At 33.0% G+C, this 17395-nt stretch overlaps 1 protein-coding gene across 1 annotated transcript in view; it reads right to left on the reverse strand.

The window, feature by feature from the left end:
* The window catches only part of LOC135131570 (frizzled-4-like), a 44956-nt gene extending 27925 nt beyond the window's left edge, over positions 1-17031 (reverse strand). Inside the window, exon 1 of the mRNA XM_064059382.1 lies at positions 16424-17031. Within this exon, the coding sequence (XP_063915452.1) occupies positions 16424-16990 (567 nt within the window). The 5' untranslated portion in view covers positions 16991-17031. The remainder of the gene's footprint in view (positions 1-16423) is intronic.
* Between the last annotated feature and the right edge of the window lie 364 nt (positions 17032-17395).

The raw sequence follows: 17395 nt of genomic DNA on the forward strand, positions 1-17395 counted from the left end.
AAAAAAATCTCCACGGGCTCCCAAATAATACACCATGGATAACCAAAAGTCCGGGCTTCTCTTTTGGTTCTCGTGTTTAATTAATACATTTAGCTTCTTTGTATAACCGGATTACTAAAAGATATATTTCACATAGTAGTTACTCGTAGATAAATAAGGATTTTACAATTAAGCTCCGCTCCTCGGCTCACGACGAATAAAATCATCAGAATTGATAGGGCGGGTGGGCGGGGCTTATATTTTGCCTTCTTTTTTCTTAATATACATAGCCATCTCCTCACAACAAGAAACAGTTAAAATGGTACATTTTTGCAAGGAAAAATGGATTTTGCAATTATGGGGTGGAGCCCAAACTTTCCATTTTAAACATGCTTTAAGTTTCTTGTTGTCGAAATAAGTCTAGACATATTAACAAAAAAAATTGCAAAATGTAGACTCACCCACCCGCCCTACGCAAAATCTTAACAAGGACTAGCTAGAAAGCTGTAGATTTTTACGAATTTTTAAAAAAATAAGTTATCAATGGTTCCAAAAATTCTTTCGCACTCTTAAAAAAAAAAACGTTAGGGATCTCTTTGATTCTTTTAGACTCTTCCAAAACAAAACAACCGCGCCCCCTGAGATTTTTTCATATTTTCTCGAAAATAAAGTATGTACAAAAGAACGCCATTATTTTTTTACATATTTAAGAAAAGGCACCGAGGGGCCCAAGACTTTTTTGAATTCTTTCAAAAATTATTCTACTTCCTAAATTACGACTGATTTTGACATATGAGATATCCTCTAAGAAGAGAGAGGGTGGGTGGGCGGGGCTAGTACGTGTTAAGATAAGAATAATTTTGGCAAATCACATTTCTTCTAAGAAAAGAGAGGGTTGGTGGGCGGGGCTAGTACCTGCTAAGATAAGAGTAGTTTTGGCAGATGACATACCCTCTAAGAAAAGAGAGGGTGGGCGGGCGGGGCTAGTATCTGCTAAGATAAGAGTAATTTTGGCAGATGAGATACCCGCTAAGAAAAGAGAGGGTGGGTGGGCGGGGCTAGCAGCTGCCAAGATAAGACAGATTTTGATTAACAAAAAAAAAAGCAAAATGTAGACTCGTCCACCCGCCCTACGCAAAATCTTAACAAGTATTACCTTGAGGGTATCTCATCTGCCAAAATTACTCTTATCTTAGCAACTACTAGTCCCGCCCACCCACCCTCTCTTTTCTTAGAGGGTATCTCATCTGCCAAAATTACTCTTATCTTAGCAGGTACTAGCCCCACCCACCCACCCTCTCTTTTGTTAGAGGGTACCTCATCTGCAAAAATTACTCTTATCTTAGCAGATACTAGCCCTGCCCACTCTTTTCTTAGAGGGTATCTGATCTGCTAAAATTACTCTTATCTTAGCAGATTCTAGCCCCGCCCACCCACCCTCTCTTTTCTTAGAGGGTATATCATCTGCCAAAATTACTCTTATCTTAGCAGGTATTAGCCCCGCCCACCCACCCTCTCTTGTCTTAGAGGATACCTCATCTGCCAAAATTACTCTTATCTTAGCAGATACTAACCCCGCCCACTCTTTTCTTAGAGGGTATATCATCTGCCAAAATCATTCTTATCTTAGCAGGTACTAGTCCCGCCCACCCACCCTCTCTTTTCTTAGAGAGTATATCATTTGCCAAAATCAGTCGTACTTTATGAAGTAGTAGAATCATTTTTGAAAGAATTAAAAAAATCTTGGGCCCCTCGGTGCCTTTTTTAAAAATGTAAGTTGAGAAAATATGAAAAAATCTCAGGGGCGCGGTTGTTTTGTGTTGAAAGCGTCTAAAAGAATCTAAGAGAGCCCCAATATTTTTTTTTAGAACGCGAAAGAATTTTTAGAACCATTGATATTTTAATTTGAAAAACTTCTAAAAAATCTGGAGCTTTTTGGTGTCTTTAATATGTGAAAATCTTTGGGGACATTCCTGTTACATTTTCAAAAAAAATCAAAGAGCCCCAAGCGTTTTTTTTTTTATTCAGAATGTGAAAAATTCTTAAGGAACTTTGGTTTTTGTTGTTGAAAAAAAAATTAGAATATTTTCGAGACCCCTGGTATATTATTTTTAAAAGAATTCGAAAATATTGGGCCCTTCGGTGTCTTTTTTTAAACGTGTAAAAAAATAATGGCATCCCTTTGTACATATTTTACTTCTGAAAAATTCTGAGAGATCCCCAATATTATTTTTAAAAATGTGAAAGAATTTTTGGAACCATTCATATTTTATTTTTGAAAAAAATCTAGAGCTTTTTGGTGTAATATGTAATAATATGTAAAAATCTTTCGGGACATTCATGTTTCATTGTTTAAAAAATCAAAGAGACCCCAAGTGTTCAACTAAAATCTATAAATATCACTTTGGGTTTCTGGTGTTTTTGTGAAAGAGTTTGAAAATATTTTGGGGCCTCCTGGAAATTTTGAAAAAGTTTGAAATAAACTTGGGTTCCCCTAGTGGTTTATTAATGTCAAGCAATCTTGTATCTTAGTCAAAATCATTCTTATCTTAAGGCCGTTTTACACCATCAATAATTATAGCCAGAATTCTGGTAGTAAATTTGTAGACAAAATTGTGGGTCGTATAATACATGAATTGTCGTTATGACCAATTTTGTGCCAGGAAAAATATGAACCTTTTCTAACTTTACGAACAGAACTTCAGAACACAAAAGTACCATAACGACAATTCATGTTTTATTTACACGACCCACAATTTTGTCTACAAATTGACTGCCACAATTCTGGCTATAATTATTGATGGTGTAAAACGGCCTTTCGCAAGTAGTGATGGATCTTTTACAAAAAAATCATCGAATAATAATAATAATAATGCACAACGAGAAATAAGAATTTTGCAGTTAAGTTCCGCCGTTTTGGCTCACGACGAATAAAAAAAATCATCACAATTGAGACAGGGTGGGTGGGCGGGGCTTATATTTTGCCATGTTTCTTAACATAAGTAGTCGTCGTTTCAGAACAAGAATCTTAAAACATGTATAAAATGGCAAATCCTTGTAGGCAAATAAGGATCTTGCAATTAAGCCCCGCCCCTCGATCTGACAACGAATGAAAAATTTATCACAATTGAGAATAGAGATCGGGGCGGGTATGGGTGGGGCCTAATCTTCATCTTTATTTTTTTCTTAATATACATAGTATTCTTTGAACAACACGATACTCAAAAAACATGTTTTTAATTTCTTGTAGAGAAATGAGGATTTTGCAGTTAAGCTCCGCCCCTCCGCTTACAACGAATAAAAAAAAATCATCACAATTGAGATAGGGTGGGTGGGCGGGGCTACATTTTGTCTTTTTTTTCTTAATATATATAGCCATCTTTTCACAACAAGAAACTTATTGTGTAAAATGGTAGATTTTTGTAGTAATCAACTTAAATCTGCCATTTTTCTTAATATCTTAGTATCATAAAATTTGGAACATGCTTCTTTCACATTATCACGTTATTTATGAAACCCCAATCAACAGTCAAAAGTTGTTAAAGTTGACGAAAATTCGCTTTTTTAATAATGTTATTGTTCAAGAACCATCATGAAACCAAAAATCAATGAAATTGAGGAGCACTCCAAAACACGTGTGTGTCGTCTGCATTATAGTTAAAGACAGCCTTGGATGCCGTTTATCAGTTATAGTTAAACGTTCAATCATTTCCACAGCCATAACAGTTACGACGACGCACATTTCCAAAACTACATCAGTTTATAGTTAACCACCCGCCCAAATGCCGTGCCTCCTCGCCTTCTGGATCCGCCGCCGGCCCAGATTCCCCTTCCTCCGGCTCTGTTTACAAACACAACAGAAATATTTTTAACGACCTGCCTCGTCTCCGGAATCCCAATTGATTATTATTTCTGTCGGCATCTGCCACCGTCTCCTTTCTTTGCTTCCAACAAAGTCCATACTCGCGGCTCGCACCTAATAATGCTTTTCCAATAAGCACTTGTTCGCTGGGGTCAGCAGTTTTTTCAAGCCGCCGTTCTTTTGTAATTCCATCGCCAACCGCAAGCCAACAATCGTTTGCAGGCTCTTTGTGTAATCCAGGTTTAATGGCTCTCGGATTTGCGTTTTTTCCTCGATCCAGGACGCGACGCACCAAAAGATTACCAACAGACGCTTCCGGTTTTTGAACTCCGATTGAGAAATCGTTACTTATTCCGTCGTTGGTGTCTGTTTTCCCAATACGAATGAAAATTATGCAATTGGATCTCGTTATGGCGGCGGCGTGATTGATCTGGTTGACATTGTGTGTTTATCTTATTGTTTAATCAAGTTTCAATCAAGTTGGAATTCAGTTTGAGTCGCCGGATGAATAATCAGCGGCGTGGAGAGCAAAAAGAAGAGGTTTTTGTGGAGGTTGACACTAACTATACACAGTTGGACTGGTTATAACTACTAACTATAATTGATATTTAGTGTCAATGTGTTAATCAAGTTAATTGCGGGCTAAAATTAATGACAGTTACGGGTAAAAATATGCTAATTCTGGTTTAAAAGGATTATGTCAAAGAAATGTCAAACACAGGCAAGTTGGCTGTCTCTGCTTGCCATAAACCGTTCAACATGATTGACGGGGTTGTCGAGTGGTATTTAAAATTTTGTACCGGACACAAGTCTTTATGCTCGTTTAGCACAAAAGCCAATTTTCGCGGAAAGGTTTACATTAGGCATTCACTACCCGTTTGGCTTTAAAGTTCGGTCGAGAAAGCGGTCGTAAAAGCTTTACAACACTAAAACCGCTTTCGTTCTACACTGGCAGGTAGTAGAAGCTTATGGTTTATGACAAGAAGGTCCAGCTTGCTTTGTTAGTATAGCAGAATGTATCGTTTTTTAACAGATAACTTAACATTTATGTTAACTATTTAATTGCTGCAGAGGGAATCAACAAACACATTTCTAGATTTTTAAACATTATAAGGATACTCTACATGTTTAACTATAACTGATAAACTGGCAACTTGATTATACAAGAAACAAAGAAAAATTTTCACCCAACATTTTTATGGCTGTTTGATGAGGCGCTGATTTATACATTTAACTATCATAGTGATTATAATTTTGATGTAGATTTTTTCATGCATTAATTTAGATTTATAACTATAATTGATAAATAAGCAATTAAAGTCTGTACAGAAATGTAAACACGTCGATAGATTTCTAAACAGTGTCTATGCAATTTTATGAGAATACTTTCAATGTTTAACTAAGTATAACTGATAACTAAATCGGAAGTTATATGTCATTATTAATTATTACTTTCAGTCACACTATTATGACAGTTAGAGCTATTTGATGAGGCGCTGATTTCAACATTTAACTATAAATGTGGACACGAAATCACAAATTAGTAAATCAAAAAATATTAGCTATTTTTTTTGAACATTTTCCTCACAAATGATAGTTAAAATGATCACACACACACCGTGTTTTATGTAAAAACTGTTACTTTCCTGATTTTTTCAGTGGTTTTTTGGTTAATTCTTTCAAAATTTAATGTAATTAGTAATTATAGTTACCGGAAAATATGAATTTAACATAATCGTTTTTAGCAGTTAACTGCATTAATATTATTGTTGGTAAATATACTTCAAGTCTCTAACTACCTACTAAATCTATGATTAAAGGTTGCACGGTTATTATAAATTTAAGGTTGATTTTATCACGATTTAGATAACTATAATTGATAAATGAGCAATGAAAGTCAGCACAGAAAATAATAAACATTTCGATAGATGTACATTAACGGCAAATTCCTACATTTCCAAACAATGTCAATGCAATTTTAAGAATACTTCCAACATTTAACTATAACTGATAAATTGGTAACTAGATTATACAGACAACGACAAAATCGTAAATATAACAATAACCATCAGCGATTTTTACCCAACGTGTTCATAATAGATCAATCCAGAAGTTAGCTGTCATTACTAACTATCATTTTCACATTTTTGTCCAAAAAATAGGACTTCGATGTTGATCGTCGAAATATTTCCGAGTTAACTATCTTATCAAATCCTTATTATTTCTCTACAAGAAGTTACCATATAAGACATGCTTTTGAGTATCGTGTGATTGTAAAAATACTCTGTATATTAAGGCAAAATGAAAGCCAAAGATTAAGCTCCACCCATACATGCCCTGATTTAAATAGTAATGAAGTCTAAAGTGGGATCTATAAACTTGCTGTTGACGTTAAAGTTCCCATTGACGTTGCTTTTAGGGCTGAAAATCGTCATTTATAAACTTTAGACATTTTTGAGTTTCTTGTTGTCGAAATACGTCTACACATATTAAGAAAAAAAAGGCAAAATGAAGACCCGCCCACCCACCCTATCGCTATTGTGATGATTTTTTTTATTCCTCGTGAGCCAAGGGGGCGGAGCTTAACTGCAAAAACATGTTTTTGAGTATCGTGTTGTTCCAAAAAAATTATGTATATTAAGAAACAGTATTTTATAGTTAAGATCCGCCCCCTTGGTTCACGGGGAACAAAAATATATATATTATTCTTTTAACAACACTATATCGAAAACATGTTTTTAATTTCCTGTAAAGAAATAAGTGCTTTTTCAGTTAAGCTCCGCCCCCTTGGTTAACGGCTAATAAAAAATATCGTCACAATTGAGATAGGGCGGGTGGGCGGGCTTAGATTTTGTCTTTTTGTTTTAATATATGTAGACTTTTTTCACAACATGAAACTTAAACATGTTTAAAATGGAAAATTTGTATACTGAAATATCGAATTTTAACCCTAAGTTTCTTGTTATGAAAAGATGACTATCTATTTTAAGAAAAAAGGCAAGATATAAGCCCCACCCACCCGCCCGATCTCAATTCGGATGATTTTTTTTTATTCGTTGTCAGACCGAGGGGCGGAGCGTAATTGTAAAATCGATATTTCTCTATAGAAATTTACTTTAGTTAGCCCCACCCACCCACCCTTTTTTTTTCTTATAGGACATGTCATTTACCGAAATCAACATTTATTTCTTATATATGAAGAAAAAATGAGAGAACGGGTGGGTGGGCGGGGCTTAATTTAACTTTTTCCAACACAATCTTTTATAAGCAAGCAATACAATAAACACGTCGATAGATTTTTAAACAATGTCTCTGCAATTTTATGACAATACTTTCAATGTTTAACTATAACTGATAAACTGGTAACTAGATTATACGAACATATAAAAAAAAATTACCCAACATTTTTACTTCACAAAAAAAACATTATGGTAGAACTATTTGGTGAGCCGTTGATTTCAATATTTAACTATAACTGTGGATAGGAAATTACAAATATGTAAATAAAAAAATATTAGCGACCTTTTTGAACATTTTCTTTACATTACAAAAAGTTCAAAGTCGATCTGGACGTAGTTTAACTATGAATATTGTAAATCCGACAATGTTACACAAAAACCCTTTTTTTTAACTATAAATGACATCGTCGTAGATAACTACAGTTAATTGCGACTTAAACTAAAAAATAATAGTTAATGAATACACTACAGTTAATATTAGTTAAAACGAACGCACACTTTGTAATTATAGTTACCGGAAAATATGAAAATGTCAAATAAAAAGAAATTATAGTTACTTAACTTCTAAAATTCTTCTTTTCAAATTACAACTAACATGTTCATTGATAGTTACAATCAGCTAAATATTATCGAAATATTTCCAAGTTGACTATCTAATTTAACATAATCATTTTTGGCAACTAACTGTGATTAATATTACTGTTGGTAAATATATTTCAAGTATTTAACTACCTACTAAATCGATAATTAAATGCTACCGTTATTATAATTTTGATGTTGATTTTATGACTTATTAATTTGAATTTAGATAACTATAATTGATAAATGAGCAATTAGAGTCTATACTGAAATTAATAAACACGTCGACAGATAAATATCCACCAGATTTCTAAACAGTGTCAATGCAATTTTATGAGAATACTTTCAACGTTTAACTATAATTGATAAATTGGTAACTAGATTATACCTACAGGAAACGACAAAACCGTAAATGTAGCAATAATCATCCGCTATTTTCAGCCAACATTTTCACAATAAATTAATTCGGAAGTTAGCTGTCATTCCTAACCATTATTTTCACATTGCAAAAGTGACTTTTTTGGTTGAACGAGAAAGAATATCCGACAATTTAACTGAATGTAGGAGCTAATACCGGAAAGCTAGGAGTAAATTAGGGTACTAACTAACATGATTATTAGCTATAACAATGTTCAGTGATAGTTACAGATATAGTTAAAGATAATAATGTTGATCATCGAAATATTTCCGAGTTAACTATTTAATTCAACTTAGTCGATTTTGGCAGCTAACTGTAATTAATTTTATTGTTAGTAAATATACTTCGAGTCTTTAACTACCTACTAAATCTATGATTAAAGGCTGCACAGCTATTATAAATTTAAGGTTGATTTTATCACGATTTAGATAACTATAATTGATAAATGAGCAATTAAACTCAGCACAGAAAAGAATAAACATTTCGATAGATGTACATTAATGGCAAATTCCTAGATTTACAAACAACGCCAATGCAATTTTAATAATACTTCCAACATTTAACTATAACTGATAAATTGGTAACTAGATTATACAGAAAAGGACAAAATCGTAAATATAACAATAACCATCAGCGATTTTTACCCAACGTGTTCATAATAGATCAATTCAGAAGTTAGCTGCCATTACTAACTATTATTTTCACATTTTTGTCCAAAAAATAGAACTTCGATGTTGATCATCAAAAAATTTCCGAGTTAACTATCTAATTCAACATAATCGCTTTCGGCAACTAACTGTAATTAATATTATTGCTAGTAAATATACTTCAAGTCTTTAAATACCTACTAAATCTATGATTAAAGGCTGCACAGTTATTATAAATTTAAGGTTGATTTTATAACGATTTAGATAACTATAATTGATAAATGAACAATTAAAGTCAGCACAGAAAATAATAAACATTTCGATAGATGTACATAGGATTTCGATGTTGATCGTCGAAATATTTCCGAGTTAACTATCTTATTCAACAGCTAACTGTAATTAATATTATTGGTAGCAAATATACTTCAAATCTTTAACTGCCTACTAAATCGATAATTAAATGCTGCATAGTTGTTATCACTTCGATGTTAACTTTATCGTGCATTAATTTAGATTTATAACTATAATTGATAGATGAACAATTAAAGTTTACAAAAATTTAAAAACGTCGATAGATTTTTAAACAGTGTCTATGCAATTTTATGAGAATACTTTCAATGTTTAACTATAACTGATAAATTGGTACCTAGATTATACGAACATACAAAAAAAATCAACCCAAATCGGAAGTTATATGTCATTATTAACTATCACTTGCACATTCACACTATTATGGTAGTTAGAGCTATTTGATGAGGCGCTGATTTCAACATTTAACTATAACTGTGAATAAGAAATCACAAATATGTAAATCAAAAAATATTAGCCACCTTTTTGAACATTTTCCTTACATTATAAAAAGTTCAAAATCAATTTGGACGTAATTTAAATGTGAATATTGTAATCCGACAATGTACACTAAAACCCCTTTTTAACTATAAGTGAGTAAGTTAATTTCAACTAGTTAATGAATACAATTTAGATAATATTAGTTAAAATGAACGCACACACCGTGTTTTGTGTAAAAACTGTTAAAATGTTTAAATTTAGTGTACTTAGTAATTATAGTTACATAACTTCTAAAATTGTTCTCTTCAAATTACAACCAACATGTTCATTGATAGTTACAATCAATGAATATTATCGAAATATTTCAAAGTTAACTATCTAATTTAACATAATCATTTTTGGCAACTAACTGTGATTAATATTACTGTTGGTAAATATATTTCAAGCATTTAACTACCTACTAAATCGTTAATTAAATACTACCGTTATTATAATTTTGATGTTGATTTTATCACTTATTAATTTGAATTTAGATAACTATAATTGATAAATGAGCAATTAGAGTCTGTACTGAAATTAATAAACACGTCGACAGATAAATATCAACCAGATTTCTAAACAGTGTCAATGCAATTTTATGAGAATACTTTCAACGTTTAACTATAATTGATAAATTGGTAACTAGATTATACCTACAGGAAACGACAAAACCGTAATTGTAGCAATAATTATCCGCGATTTTCAGCCAACATTTTCACAATAAATCAATTCGGAAGTTAGCTGTCATTCCTAACCATTATTTTCACATTGCAAAAGTGACTTTTTGGTTGAACGAGAAAGACTGTCCGACAATTTTACTGAATGTAGGAGCTAATACGGGAAAGCTAGGAGTAAATTAGGGTACTAACTAACATGATTATTAGCTATAACAATGTTCAGTGACAGTTACAGATATAGTTAAAGATAATAATGTTAGTCATCGAAATATTTCCGAGTTAACTATTTAATTCAACTTAATCGATTTTGGCAGCTAACTGTAATTAATTTTATTGCTAGTAAATATACTTCAAGTCTTTAACTACCTACTAAATCTATAATTAAAGGCTGCACGGTTATTATAAATTTAAGGTTGATTTTATCACGATTTAGATAACTATAATTGATAAATGAGCAATTAAAGTCAGCACAGAAAATAATAAACATTTCGATAGATGTACATTAACGGCAAAATCCTGGATTTCCAAACAACGTCAATGCAATTTTAAGAATACTTCCAACATTTAACTATAACTGACAAATTGGTAACTAGATTATACAAAAAAGGACAAAATCGTAAATACAACAACAACCATTAGCGATTTTTACCCAACGTGTTCATAATAGATCAATTCAGAAGTTAGCTGCCATTACTAACCATCTTTTTCACATTTTTGTCCAAAAAATAGGACTTCGATGTTGATCATCGAAATATTTCCGAGTTAACTATCTTATCAAATCCTTATTATTTCTCTACAAGAAATTATCATATAAGACACGCTTTTGAGTATCGTGTTATTGTAAAAATGCTCTGTATATTAAGACAAAATTAAAGCCAAAGATTAAGCTCCACCCATACATGCCCTGATTTAAACAGTAATGAAGTTTTCATTCGTTGGCAGACCTAGGGGCGGAGCCTAATTGCAAAATCTATTTTTACTTACAAAAATTTACCATTTTAAACGTGTTTCAAGTTTCTAACAATAAAAAAATCATTACAATTGAGATAGGGTGGGTGGGCGGGGTTTATATTTTGCCTTCTTTTCTTAATAATCATAGTATTCTTTGAACAAAACGATACTCAAAAACATGTTTTTTATTTATTGTAAAGAAATAAGTATTTTGCAGATGAGCTCTGCGCCCTTGGTTCACGGCGAATAAAAAAATATCGTCACAATTGAGATAGGGCGGGTGGGCGGGCATACATTTTGCCTTTTTGTTCTAATATGTTTAGACTTTTTGCACAACATGAAACTTAAACATGTTTAAAATGGAAAATTTGTATACAGAAATATCGAATTTTTAACCCTAATGATGACTTTCTATATTAAAAAAAAAAACGGCAAGATATAAGCCCCGCCCACCCGCCCGATCTCAATTCTGATGATTTTTTTATTCGTTGTCAGACCGAGGGGCGGAGCGTAATTGTAAAGTCGATATTTCTCTATAGAAATTTACCTTAGTTAGCCCCACCCACCCACCCTTTTTTTTTTCTTAGAGGACATGTCATTTACCAAAATCAACATTTATTTCTTATAACTGAAGAAAAAATGAGAGAACGGGTGGGTGGGCGGGGCTAAATTTAACTTTTTCCTACAGAATCTTTTATAAGTAAGCAATAGCCCCGCCCACCCACCCCTGCGTCATTCCAGTGACTACTCTTAATACTGTTCAGTCCTATTTTAGCAAGTTTTACGTAATTGTTTTGTTATACCACTTATCTGCAATAACATTTATTTCTTATTTCTGCAGAAACAATAAGAGAACGGGTGGGTGGGCGGGGCTTAATTTAACTTTTTCCAATAGAATTTTTTATAAGCAAGCAATACAATAAACACGTCGATAGATTTTTAAACATTGTCTCTGCAATTTTATGACAATACTTTCAATGTTTAACTATAACTGATAAACTGGTAACTAGATTATACGAACATACAAAAAAAATCACCCAACATTTTTACTTCACAAAAAAAAAAACATTATGGTAGAGCTATTTGGTGACCAACATTTAACTATAACTGTGGATAGGAAATCACAAATATGTAACTAAAAAAATATTAGCGACTTTTTGAACATTTTCCTTATATTATAAAAAGTTCAAAGTCAATCTCGACGTAGTCTAACTGTGAATATTGTAAATCGGACAATGTTACACTAAAACCCTTTATTTTTAACTATAAGTGACATCTACAGTTAATTGTGTAGTGGTTTCTTCCACCAGTTATTTTAATTTCCAGTAAAAAATGATAGTTAAAATGAACACACACACCGTGTTTTGTGTAAAAATTGTTACTTTTCAGTGTTTTTTTGGTTAATTCTTTCAAAATTTAATGTAATTAGTAATTATAGTTACCGGAAAATATGAAAATGTCAAATACAAGGAAATTATAGTTACATAACTTCTACTTCTAAAATTGTTATCTTCAAATTACAACTAACATATTCATTGATACTTACAATTAGCTAAAGGTAATAATGTTGATCATTGAAATATTTCCAAATTGACTAACTAATTTAACATAATCGTTTTTGGCAGCTAACTGGAATTAATATTATTGTTGGTAAATATACTTCAAGTCTTTAACTACCTACTAAATCTATGATTAAAGGCTGCACAATAGGGTGACCCATCAGACGTGACATAAAACGAAACTTTTAAAATACATTGCTCCTACCCCTTCAATGGGTGCATTCGATTAATACGTAATTGCAGAAAAAAATGTAACACATTTGTTGACCTCTAAAAGGTCGCTCAAACTGTTTGAAATTTTAAAATCACTGAGTTAATGTATAAGCATACAAAACATGTGTTAAAAAACTTGTATAAAAAACATGACAAAAATTTATCAGTATTTTTTTATCTTCAATGTATTTAGGGGAAGAACTCGTGGGAGTCGCATTTTTTGATAGCGAAATTTCTGTGGTACACAAAAAGCTAATTTTTAAAGCTCTCACAAAACCACAAAAGAACTCAAGGAAAAAAGCGACAGTTGCCCAATCTGAAATGCTGGGAAATAAAATTTCGCTTGACTATTTTGTCACTGAAAAAACAAAATGCTTCTTTGATAAGCTAGGGTTAAGTTCTAATTTTTTAAATATACATCCTTTACATTGGGAAAATGATAACGAATATCAACAAAATGTTGAATGTATCAGTAAACTAAAAGTAGTAAATGACTGTGCTGAGCGAGGTGTGGCGCTTGTACAAGAATATAATACTTCATTATCGAAAAACGAAAGTGAGAAACAAAACGTACTACAAGTGGTACCTACAAGCTCATCGAAAAGTCTATCCGAATTGCAACAAAAACACATTGATGAATAATTCAATTAACTGTTTGCTTTAGTTTTACTTATTATACCGTTTTATAATTTGTTAAACTGTGTAATATGTGAAATAGAGTAATATATATTTTTGGTATTCGTACTTTAGTTATTCTCTTTGAGCAACCTTTAAAACTTATTTTATATGAATGTGCTTTAACATACAGTTTTTTTAACTCATTTAGCAACTGTTCCGAAGGTAGGACAGATAATTTTTTAATTTTTAATTTTTGGGTCAGCCTACTGCACAATTATTATACTTAAATTTAAGGTTGATTTTATCACGATTTAAATAACTATAATTGATAAATGAACAATTAAAGTCAGTACAGAAAATAATAAACATTTCGATAGATTTCCAAACAACGTCAATACAATTTTAAGAATACTTCCAACATTTAACTATAACTGATAAATTGGTAACTAGATTATACAGAAAAGGACAAAATCGTAAATATAACAATTACCATCAGCGATTTTTACCCAACGTGTTCATAATAGATCAGTTCAGAAGTTAGCTGCCATTACTAACTATCATTTTCACATTTTTGTCCAAAAAAATAGGACTTCGATGTTGATTGTCGAAATATTTCCGAGTTAACTATCTTATTCAACAGCTAACTGTAATTAATATTATTGGTAGCAAACATACTTCAAATCTTTAACTGCCTACTAAATCGATAATTAAATGCTGCATAGTTGTTATAATTTTATTAACTTTATCATGCATTAATTTAGATTTATAACTATAATTGATAAATGAACAATTAAAGTTTACAAAAATTTAAAAACGTCGATAGATTTTTAAACAGTGTCTATGCAATTTTATGATAATACTTTCAATGTTTAACTATAACTGATAAATTGGTAACTAGATTATACGAACATACAAAAAAAAACCCAAATCAGAAGTTATATGTCATTATTAATTAACATTTTCACATTCACACCATCATGGTATAGTTAGGGCTATTTGGTAAGGCGCTAATTTCAACATTTAACTATAACTGTGGATAGGAAATCACAAATATGTAAATCAAAAACTATTAGCGACCTTTTTGAACATTTTCTTTACATTATAAAAAGTTCAAAATCAATTTGGACGTAATTTAACTGTGAATATTGTAATCCGACAATGTTACACTAAAACCCTTTTTTTAACTATAAGTGACATCTTCATTGATAACTACAGTTAGTTGCGACTTACCAGTTTTATGATTCTACAAGCGATTATCACAGTTAATTTCAAGCAAAAAATTATAGTTAATGAATACAATACAGTTAATATTAGTTAAAACGAACGCACACACCGTGTTTTGTGTAAAAACTGTTAAAATGTTTAAATCTAATGTACTTGGTAATTATAGTTACCGGAAAATATGAAAATGTCAAATAAAAAGAAATTATAGTTACATAACTTCTAAAATTGTTCTTTTCAAATTACAACTAACATGTTAATTGATAGTTACAATCAGCTAAATATTATCGAAATATTTCCAAGTTGACTATCTAATTTAACATAATAATTTTCGGCAGCTAACTGTAATTAATATTACTGTTGGTAAATATATTTCAAGCATTTAACTACCTACTAAATCGATAATTAAATGCTACCGTTATTATAATTTTGATGTTGATTTTATCACTTATTAATTTGAATTTAGATAACTATAATTGATAAATGCGCAATTAGAGTCTGTACTGAAATTAATAAACACGTCGACAGATAAATATCAACCAGATTTCTAAACAGTGTCAATGCAATTTTATAAGAATACTTTCAACGTTTAACTATAACTGATAAATTGGTAACTAGATTACGAGTACTTAGGAAACGACAAAATCGTAAATATAACAATAACCATCAGCGATTTTTATCCAATTAGGGTGTTAACTAACATTATTAACTATCATTATCATCAAATTTACGTCGTAACAAACAATTTTTTAGGATTGTAAACAATGCAAAAGAATTTAAAGAAATGTTAACTCACTTTGAGTTATGTAACTACCGTGTAACTGCTAACAATAACTAATCTTTTCAATTATAGTTTCGTACGTAGATTTTCTAGACATTTATTTAAACATTTAACTATAATTGATTAGTCGGAAAGTAACAAACAATTTTTTGGTTCATAAACAGTAGAAACGATAGACGAAGGATAATACAAACAGTTTGAACGGACTCTAAAATTATGCAATATTAATTTTAGTGTTAGTTTTATTACGTCATTAAAATTTTGAACAACTAACTATAATTCAAATTTTTATTGGACTGTTATGCTCTTAGATTCAGCTGTAATTCACACCAGATGTTTGACAAATTGTATAAAATTACAAACGTGTTTGTCGATAATTTTACATGTTTGAAAAGAAATTTATGAGACGTTATTTGTGCATTCTTAACTATAAGTGATAAATTGAGACCCCGATATTAAAAATAATGCTGTAAATAGAAAAATAGAACTGTTTATTCGGAAGCTGCGACTGTTGGTTGATTTTGTGTTATAACTATTTTTTTTTTGTGTTTAACTATAGTTAGTTCTTTGTCCGTCCAACTATATATGAAATGATCATTTTGATAAAAACACTCGAAGCCCATTTTCCCTCCGCAAAACTAGCATCGATTTGATCTTTCCTCCACCCATCTATCTGTTATCAGATTGCGATATACCGTATGATTTATTGCCCTCTAACCTTTCTAATCTATTTTCTATTTTTACACTTGATCCCTCATTAAATTTACATTCCCCTCAGGAATGTTCCCACAACCGCTCCTTCCAACCCCAAGCCACCAGAAAGGAAGCATCCATCCACATCTGGCACTCACCTCAGCGAAATTCTTCTCCGACTCGTCGAACATCCTCTGGCCCTCGCACGCCGGCACGCAGTTCCCCACGTCGTTGGCCACCAGGTTCCTCCCGCACTCGAACCTCTGCACCGCCGCGTCCACCGGCGCCGTGATGTCAATCCCCCGGTCCTTCGGGCCCTCCATGCACATGTGCTCGTGGTTGTTCTCCGTCGGGAAGCGGCTGCAGTTCAGGGCTTCCGGCCACGAGAATCCGAACCCCTTCAGCACCGGGTAGCACCTGGAGCGCACGCTCTCGCACAGCCCCCGGCACGGCCCGATGGGGCTGGCCACCTTCTCGGTGCACATGGGCACGTAGACCGAGCACAGGAAGAGCTTCAGCTGCGCGCTGCAGCCGTACTGGATCAGCGGCGAGAAAGACTTGAGCGTGTAGTCGGCCTCCTGCTGGAGGTCGTTGCCGCCGAGGTTCGGCATGCCGGTGAGGTTGTAGCCCAGGCCCGTGCACATCTCGACGCGGATGGGCTCGCAGGAGCGCAACAGGGGCTCGGCGGACGCCGTCGCCACGGCTAAAACCACCACGAGCAGCATCTTCGACGGCGCGCGGACAACTGAGATGTGCCGCGACGGAGCGCAGCGAGATGGCTGAGGAATGTCGAGCGCAACCGAGCGCGCACGAGCGGGAACCGGATATAACACATGCTTTAAAGTGGTGTGTTGTAGTTGGAGCACCTTGCGCTTATAAACATTTGGAGGTGTTTACTTTGGGATGCGGTAGATAACGCCACGAGGTAATTGTGGCGATTGGGAAATGGGCGACGGGAGATCAAAAGATGGGTTGGATGGGTGCCGACACCTGATGACCTGACGAGGACGGGCGGATTTGTTGGCTTTGGAGAGTGTTTACGTTGGGGTATTTTGGGGGGCCAGGTTGGTTGGCGAATTGGGTAAATATTTGGTAATTTATTGGAGTGGGATTAATCATTTTTTAAATCA

Source organism: Zophobas morio, unplaced genomic scaffold (genome assembly GCF_036711695.1).
Source record: "Zophobas morio isolate AGI-343-1 ecotype UQ-CSIRO unplaced genomic scaffold, CSIRO_AGI_Zmor_V1 ptg000021l, whole genome shotgun sequence".
In the NCBI taxonomy this organism is placed as follows: domain Eukaryota; kingdom Metazoa; phylum Arthropoda; class Insecta; order Coleoptera; family Tenebrionidae; genus Zophobas; species Zophobas morio.